The 7,983-nt window shown below is 66.5% G+C and overlaps 2 protein-coding genes across 3 annotated transcripts; one reads left to right on the top strand and one right to left on the bottom strand.

The window, feature by feature from the left end:
- Positions 1 to 81: 81 nt before the first annotated feature.
- Positions 82 to 3,142, bottom strand: FBXL6 (F-box and leucine rich repeat protein 6). Its single transcript, XM_059672578.1, has 9 exons — positions 2,619 to 3,142; positions 2,238 to 2,396; positions 2,016 to 2,079; positions 1,609 to 1,740; positions 1,427 to 1,534; positions 1,226 to 1,339; positions 926 to 1,157; positions 592 to 838; positions 82 to 303 (listed from the first exon to the last, which is right to left on the bottom strand). The coding sequence occupies exons 1-9, from the start codon at positions 3,026 to 3,028 to the stop codon at positions 153 to 155; spliced, it is 1,617 nt and encodes a 538-aa protein (XP_059528561.1). The 5' UTR covers positions 3,029 to 3,142; the 3' UTR covers positions 82 to 152.
- Positions 3,143 to 3,158: 16 nt separating this feature from the next.
- On the top strand, positions 3,159 to 5,790 carry SLC52A2 (solute carrier family 52 member 2). Of its 2 annotated transcripts, none has more exons than XM_059672586.1 (5): positions 3,159 to 3,490; positions 3,796 to 4,031; positions 4,127 to 5,003; positions 5,099 to 5,222; positions 5,319 to 5,790. In XM_059672586.1, the coding sequence occupies exons 2-5, from the start codon at positions 3,902 to 3,904 to the stop codon at positions 5,529 to 5,531; spliced, it is 1,344 nt and encodes a 447-aa protein (XP_059528569.1). In that variant the 5' UTR covers positions 3,159 to 3,490; positions 3,796 to 3,901; the 3' UTR covers positions 5,532 to 5,790. The 2 variants fall into 2 exon arrangements, with proteins under 2 accessions (XP_059528569.1, XP_059528570.1); XM_059672587.1 differs by having other exon boundaries at positions 3,800 to 4,031.
- Positions 5,791 to 7,983: the final 2,193 nt, after the last annotated feature.

The raw sequence follows: 7,983 nt of genomic DNA on the forward strand, positions 1-7,983 counted from the left end.
GACCCCAGGCCAGCTCTAGCCTCGAGTGGTTCCCTCAGGCATAAGCCCTGACCACCCCCACCCCAAACCAAAGACCACACGGTTCTTAAAATGTTTATTGTAACAAAATGCTCCAACATCCAAAACTGGAAAAGGGTGCAGGGCCAGGCGGCCTAGCTGGGGCCAGGGGGGCAGGTGAGCAGCTGCTCCAGGCACCACTGGACCTCCTCTGGGCCCCGGTAGGCCCGCTTCAGGCCCCGGGGAAGGCAGCGGCAGGACTCCAGGTTGAGGTACAGCAGGCCTGGGCAGCTGCTGATCACAGAGCTGTGGGAGCAAGGTAGGCCATGGGGCACTGAGCCACTGGCTCCCAGGAGACTCTGGCCCTGCCAGGGCTCGGCCAGGCTGGGGAGCCCTCTCTGCCCATGCACCACAGCTGGCTCTGCCACCCAAGCCACCGAGGCCCAATTCCAGTTCCCTTGGTGTCCCCGAGCCCGACTCCAAGTAGGGGCTTTGCCAGTATATGCTCCCCTTTCAGACCCTGGAACTGGTAAGCCTGGCAGGACAGGAGGCATGCCACCCTGGCTCCAAGGGACAGGGGGAGGGGGTGCTGACCTGACTGTGCTTGGTGTGACCCGGGTGCCCCTGAGGTTAAGGGAGCACAGGGCTGGGGGTGAGCCCCCGGGGGGGCTTGAGAAGGCGGCTAGGGCCTGCTCCAAGTCCTTCTCACTGAAGCCCTGGCCACTCAAGTCCAGTTCCCGCAGAGTGTGGCACCACTTATGGGTCAACAGGGGGCTGCCCTCCTTGGCTAGAGTCAGCCGATCTGACATGCCATACAGGCCCAGGTGCAGCTGCTCCAGCTCTGCAGGCGAGAGGGGGTGGGCATGAGCTGCGGGGTGGGCAAGGGCCCCACATCACACCTGCCCTGCCGCCACCCAGGGGAGCTGACCCTGACACGGCAGGTCATACAGGCCGACGGGTGTGACGCGGGCGCAGCCTCGAAGATCCAGCAGGCGCAGGCCAGGGGAACCTCGGAGCAGGCGGCTCAGAGCCTCGTTGCTCACAAAGTTGCAGGTGGAGCCGGCAAGGCAGAGCTCCTCGAGGCAGGGGAAGCCTGGGCCAGGAATCGCCGCTCGCCCCGATGGTTTGGGCAGCCATATCAGGTTCAGAAGCCGCAGCACCTGGGAGCAAGGCCCAGGCTGCAGGTGGGGAGGGGCGTGCCAGGTGGGAGAGGTGGGGCGTCGGGTACCTGCAGCTGGGGGCAGCCTCTCTGCAGGGCCTCCACGGGCAGCTGGAGGGGAGTGTTGTTTCGGTGAATGCCCGTGCTCACCTCCAGGAGCTGGAGCTGGGGGCAGCAGCTGCCCTGCAGAAGTGGGGGGTGACCAGGGGGTCAGTGGCCTGGCAGTCCCTGGCTCGGCACCAACTCAGCTCCTGCCTATCGCCAACCTACCAGCAGGGCACCCAAGATGGCAGTGGTCTGGGAGCCGTAGGTCAGCCACAGCTTGCGCATTCGAGGCCCCGCCTCCTCCAAGAAGTTCACCACAGCCGTGGACTCCACCTGAGGACCCAGCACAGGGGTGCCTGTCACTGTGGCTTGGGCTTCTTCGGGGCCCCTGGGGACACAGGGCTCACCATGGAGTGCTGAAGGTCCAGGCTGTGGAGCTGGGGGCAGGCTCTGGCCAGCATGACCAGAGTGTCCGAAGTCACGCCATGGCAGTCAGAAAGCTTGAGGAAGGTGAGCCGAGGACAGGATTCACTGACCAGCTGCAGAGGACGAGACCCCGCGGGATTGGGGGAGGACAGGCTACGATCAGCAAGAGAAAGAAAGCCTCGGCTCTGGCCTCCTTTCCGCCCATGCCAGGCCCACCTGGGGGCTCCTGCTTCTGACGCCTCCCTGCTGGAGGAGACAACAGGGAAGGAGGACCAGGCAGGTATCCCCACGGGCCAGTGTTGGGCCCCTGGTGCCTGGCCCACTCCCTGGAAGAAAGGGGCAACCCCAGAGTTTCACAGCTGGCTGCAGGGCAGCCTCCAGCACTCACCTTCAACACGGGATGTACCTGGGACTTCCAGTGGATGAGGGTCAGCCTCTGGAGCTGCGAGAACCTGGGGGGACAGCAGAGGCTGAGCTGCAAAGGTTCCCACGCTGCCTTTTTCAGGGTCCTCCCGCCCATCGCCTTGGTGCAGGGACGCAGGGAGGGGCCCGGGACTTTCCACACAACACAGGTAGAGTGAGCGGATGAGGAAAAGAGGGGGTGCCCCACCGGTTGGGCATAAGCCACTCCAGGGAAGCGAGGAGCTTCTTCTCGGCCTTGGCATCGCCTTTGGTGGATCGGCCAGCCAGCGGGGGCGACAGGGTCACGGTGTGCCAGAGCGCGGGCTGGGAGGCGGCCTCGTGCCAGCGGCGGCACACGCGTGCGGCCCTGGAAGAAACCCTCTGCTGAAGGGCCGCGCCTTTGGTGGCCGGTGCCATCGCACCGGCTGCGGCAACTCTTACAACGCGGCGCGCAGTCAGGCTCGTGGGGCTCTAAACGGACCCCAGGAGGGACCGGCCTCTCGGGCACAGTGTGTACGCTCAGACGCGCGCGGCCTCTGCCCCCCACGCGGTGGCAACAGGTCCGCCGCGCTCGACGGACCCGAGGTACCTGCCGAGGAAGGGCATGGGCCCGTCGGCCGCCACCCGCAGCCCGAAAATTTGCAGCAGGATCTCCAAGGGGATGCGGTCGCCCCAGCCGGGGTCGGGCCCTGGCGGCGGCGCGGGCGCGGCTGCGGGTGCGGTTCGGTGCCTGGCCTTGGCCCCTGCGGAGCGGGCCCCGGGGGGCGGCAGCGGCTGGGCGCGGCGGGCGGCTCGGCGGTGCGCGCGAGCGCGAGCGGGCCCCGCGCCGGGCAGCACGAGCAGCATGCTGTCGGCCTGCAGCAGGTGGAACCCGGAGCCGCTCGGCGCCAGGCGGTCCCACCACCAGTCCTCGGCCGAGCGGGCCCGCTCCTCGGCCGCTGGCGCGCCGCGTACCCTGCGCCGGGCCCTCCGGACCCGCCGGGCACCTCCGGGAGCCATGGGTACCCGCGGCGCTCCACCGACTGCTCCAGTGGAGCGGAAGCAACGGAGCCCGACGGCGGAAGGGGCGTGTCCGGGGAGGGGCTTGTCATCTCTCCAACGAATCCGTGCCTACTTCCGGGGCGGGGCTTCCGGCGGGGCTGGCAGGCCGGGATTTAACCGTGTCCGGGCCGGGGAGGTGGGCTCTCCGCTCTGTCCCGGCCCCATCCCCGGCCCCACCGGCTCTGGGCTGGAACCACAATCCTGGGCTGCAGGCCGCGTGGCGGGAGGCCGGCCACCGGGTCGGGGATCGCTCGGGCGCTGGACCGGGAGGCGCGAGGACCTGGGCGCCCCGGCTGCTGTCCGCCGCCCCCCGACGCAGGAGGCGGGGCCCGTCGCGGCCACGCCCCTCAGGGCCCCGCTGGGCTCAGGCTCCGGGGCCGCGGACAGCTCGGCACTCCCAGTTGGCGCCAGGCTGCGAAGGTGAGCGTGGCGCCTGAGAGGGGCCCTGTGCCCACGTCTGTTCTGGGGGTGGTCAGCTCCCTCTTGGTCATCCTCTGGCGGGGCCTCCCTGGCACCGGGGGCCGGGCTTCCCGCTTCCCCACCTGCCAGCCTTGCTGTGTGGGGGTCCTGGCCCGGAGGCAGGTGCTACTGGATCTATTTTGGACCCTCCTCCGCCCCTCCCCTCCCCGGGCGCCCTCCACTTTTCCCGGTCTTGGCCGTCTGACCCTCTTCTGACACCGGCGTCTCTTCCTTGTGATCCCGAGTTTGCGTCTGTTTCCTTCAAGCTAGAAAAGGTCTGCAGTTTCCAGAAGAGTGTACGCGCCTTCTTTGGACCGAGGTGCGGCCGGAGGAGCTGACCTGTGCGCTGTCCTGGGGGCCCAGCCGCGGCTCATGGCAGCGCCCCCGCTGGGCCGCCTGGTGCTGACCCACCTGTTGGTAGCCCTGTTCGGCATGGGCTCCTGGGCTGCGGTGAACGGTATCTGGGTGGAGCTGCCCGTGGTGGTGAAAGACCTCCCCGAGGGTGAGTGAGAGTTGCAGGCAAGCGGGGGCCAGGCCGGCCCGGGAGGCGGGCTGCAGCCGCGTTGCCTCTGACGTGGCCCCCTGCCTTCCCTGCAGGTTGGAGCCTCCCCTCGTACCTCTCTGTGCTGGTGGCGCTGGGGAACCTGGGGCTGCTGGTGGTGACGCTGTGGAGACGCCTGGCCCCAGGCAAGGGCGAGCGGGCCCCCATCCAGGTGGTGCAGGCGTTGAGTGTGGCGGGCACTGCCCTGCTGGCCCCGCTGTGGCAGCAGGTGGCCCCCGTGGCCGGGCAGGATCACTCCGTGGCCTTCCTGACGCTGGCCTTGGTGCTGGCGCTGGCCTGCTGTGCCTCTAATGTCACTTTCCTGCCCTTCCTGAGCCACCTGCCGCCTCCCTTTCTGCGGTCCTTCTTCCTGGGTCAGGGCCTGAGTGCCCTGCTGCCCTGCGTGCTGGCCCTCGCGCAGGGGGTGGGCCGCCTCCAGTGCCCACCAGCCCCCACCAACGGCACCCCGGGGCCTCCCCACTACTTCCCGGAGCGTTTTTCCGCCAGCACCTTCTTCTGGACGCTGGCTGCCCTTCTGGTCATTTCGGCTGCCGCCTTCCAGGGTCTTCTGCTGCTGCTGCCGCCGTTACCACCGTCCATGCCCACGGAAGGCCTGGGGCCTGGCTGTCGGGTGGGAGCCCCAGGCGTGGAGGAGGAGGCGGAAGGAGAGGCCTCACCACTGCAGGAGCCACCTTTCCAGGTGGCAGGCACCACGCCCGGCCGAGACCCTGAGGCCCAACGACTGCTCTCTGCCCGCAGTGCCTGCCTGCTGGGCCTGCTGGCCGTCACCAATGCACTGACCAATGGCGTGTTGCCAGCTGTGCAGAGCTTCTCCTGTTTGCCCTATGGGCGCCTGGCCTACCACCTGGCCGCGGTGCTGGGCAGCGCCGCCAACCCCCTTGCCTGCTTCCTGGCCATGGGCGTGCTGTGCAGGTGCACAAGGGGCCTTAAGCCACTGGGGTTGGAACCTAGGGATGGGGACCCCGGCCAGGAACAGCCAGTCCTGACTTCCTGCTTACCCCTGGCAGGTCTCTGGCCGGGCTGGGCGGCTTCTCTCTGCTGGGCCTGCTCTTTGGGGGCTACCTGATGGCGCTGGCAATCCTGAGCCCCTGCCCGCCCCTCGTGGGCACGACTGCAGGGATGGTCCTTGTGGTAAGCGCACGGGACACTGGAGCAAGAGGGTGGCAGGGGAGGTGTGCCCGGGAGCCGGAGGCATCTATGCTCAGCCTGCTGCTGTGTCTCCCCTAGGTGCTGTCGTGGGTGCTATGTCTGGGGCTGTTCTCCTATGTGAAGGTGGCTGCCAGCTCCCTGCTGCATGGGGGCGGGCGGCCAGCATTGCTGGCCGTTGGTGTGGCCATCCAGGTGGGCTCCCTGCTTGGTGCTGTCGCCATGTTCCCTCCGACCAGCATCTACCACGTGTTCCGCAGCGGGAAGGACTGTGTGGACCTGTGTGGACCCTGAAACTGGGCAGGTGGGCTCTCACTCCATCCCACCTGTGCTCAGGCTGGGGCTGCCGCCGCCTGGTGCCCACGGTCCCGGGAGGCCCTCCCGATGCCGGGCATGAACATGGACACCGGCACACTCCATGGGAGACCCTGGCACCTCAGGCCAGGCTGGGGACCACAGAGCAGGCCCCAGTCAGGTCCCGACCGGCGCTGTGGGCAGGGCTTGGGCCTGGGCCCTGTGTGGGGTTTGCACAGTAAAGCGTTTTTTTTTCTGAGTCAGACTTGTTAACCCCAGGAGCACCTTGTCCTCTGCAGACAGACTTCCCCCGGCCACAGTCATGGTCTGGCTGTTCCTAGGCGCTTGCCACCCCCACGCTGTTCTCATATTCCGGGGGTTATGGCCTCTGAGCCAGGACTCCTGCCCCCAACACCTTGCTTCTTGGACTCCCCCAGCCCCCTGAGAACTGCCCAGAGGGAGGGCAAAGGCCAGCTTCCAGGGCCTGGAGTCTGGGCCAAGGACCCACACAGGCAGCGTGGTGCCCACCAGTGTCAGCCCGCCGGGACCGCGGCTACATGGCGGGGCCTCTTCCCAGCTGGGCCACTGCTCCACAAGCATCTCAGGCCTGTGGTGGCCGAGCCAGCCAGGCACAATGGACAGGATGGGCTGTCCCTGCTTTGTGACCTGGGCGCGGCCCACTCGCCCGCTGCTCTGGGGGATTTGGCGCCAGGGCTTTGTTGCAAGGTCCAGGCACAGGAGGGGCTCAGAAGAGGCCTTGGTATAAGGTTCCAGCCAGTCGGGACCTTTCTGCTCAAGAGCACTGACCCCTCCCCCGAGCCACCAGCCTCCAGTTTCTGGCTCCTTCTGTGATCAAAGGCCCCCAGCGCCTTAGTATTCAGGCGGACCGGCATCACCTCCTTCCTGAGCAGCGCACTGCCTGGGAACCGGGACCGGCACCTGCAGGGGTGGAATCTCTGTACCAGACGCGGTCTGTCCAGGACTAGGCGGTTCTCCCACAGGCTGGAGTGAGCGTCTGAGCCAGGACGGAGGGCTTGCAGGGGTTGCAGAGGGTGTGCTGATGGGGCTGCAGGGGGGCGAGGGGGCAGGACAGACGAGGGCCCACCTCTGCTAGGAGCCCTGCAGCCGCTAGTCGCGGGGAGTGGGTGCTGGGAGATACAGCTCCGTCCCTGCTGCCCAGCTCCTTGACTCAGCCTGTGTGGGGGCCTCTGAGGCCCTCAGGTGCCTCCTCCCTCATCCCCTTCAACCGCCACCCGCCTTGGCAGGACCAGCTGAGCACAAGGGCCTCCCTGTGGGAGGGAGGGGCCCCGTGCCTGGACGGTGGGCTCCCAAGTGGCTCAGACACAGCTCAGCCCTAAGGGCAGGAGGCCACCCGCCAGGCCCCAGCCTTCCTCCGGGGGTGGAGCAGGGGCACATGCCTGGCTGCTGGCCTTTGGTGGTGGTGAGTAAAGATTTAGAGGGAGGAAGATGGGGGCCTCACACCACCAGCACCCCTCTCCTGCTTCCCTGGAGCTGGAGGTGGGGATTTGAGGAAGCCACTGCCCTTTGAAGTCTGCAGGGCCTTCCGGTCATTGGTCAGTGCCCATAGGAAACAGGACAGAGGCCAAAATACCAAGGGGAGGAGAGGCTGCAGGGCCAAGTCCTGAGAGCCACCGACATACCCATTCCTCATGGCTGCCCAGAGCCAAATCCTGCGGCCAGGGAGGCAGGGCAGCCCCCATGCCAGGACCTTCAGAGCTGGGCCCTGCCCCAGTGCCTGTCCCAGAACACAAACCTCCAGCTGCACAGCAGGTGTCAGTGGCTCTGAAGCTCCCAGCTCTGCCCAAAAGCCTCTCAGGCCTGGGGCTGGGGCATTAGAAGGAGGCCCTGGAGGGCAGCCCCCTGGGTGACAGCAGAGCCTGAGCCACCAGGGCCACTGCTGTCCTTCTCACCACTAGGAGCAGGCCCTTCAGTTCCTCAAAACCAGACCAAGGGGGCGTGGGGGGTGGTGAGGACACATTTGTAATTCCTTAACTAATAAAGAATTTAAAGATAAAATTAAAAAAAAACACAAAACAGACCAAGCAGCCAGGGCCTGGACGGGCACCTCCTTTCCCGGCGTGGCCACTGCAGCTGGGACTGTGGTGAGTCCCCGGACAGGGCTCCGTGCTCCGGGCGACTGAAGGTGGGGCCTTCCTTCAGCACAGGAACCGCACAGGCGTGCTGCCAACGCCGCGTCCACTGAGCAACACCAGCCAGGAATGTGGTTAAAAAATTATATACATATATATTGATTTCAGTGAGGAAAGGAGAGAGAGACAGAAACATCGGTGATTAGAATAATTGATTGGCTGCCTCCTGCACGCCCCCAACTGGGGATCAAGCCTGCAACCTGGGCATGTGCCCTGACAGGGAATCAAACTGTGACCTCCTGGTTCATAGGTCGATGCTCACCACTGAGCCACGCCGTCCA

Source organism: Myotis daubentonii, chromosome 17, assembly GCF_963259705.1.
Source record: "Myotis daubentonii chromosome 17, mMyoDau2.1, whole genome shotgun sequence".
In the NCBI taxonomy this organism is placed as follows: Eukaryota; Metazoa; Chordata; class Mammalia; order Chiroptera; family Vespertilionidae; genus Myotis; species Myotis daubentonii.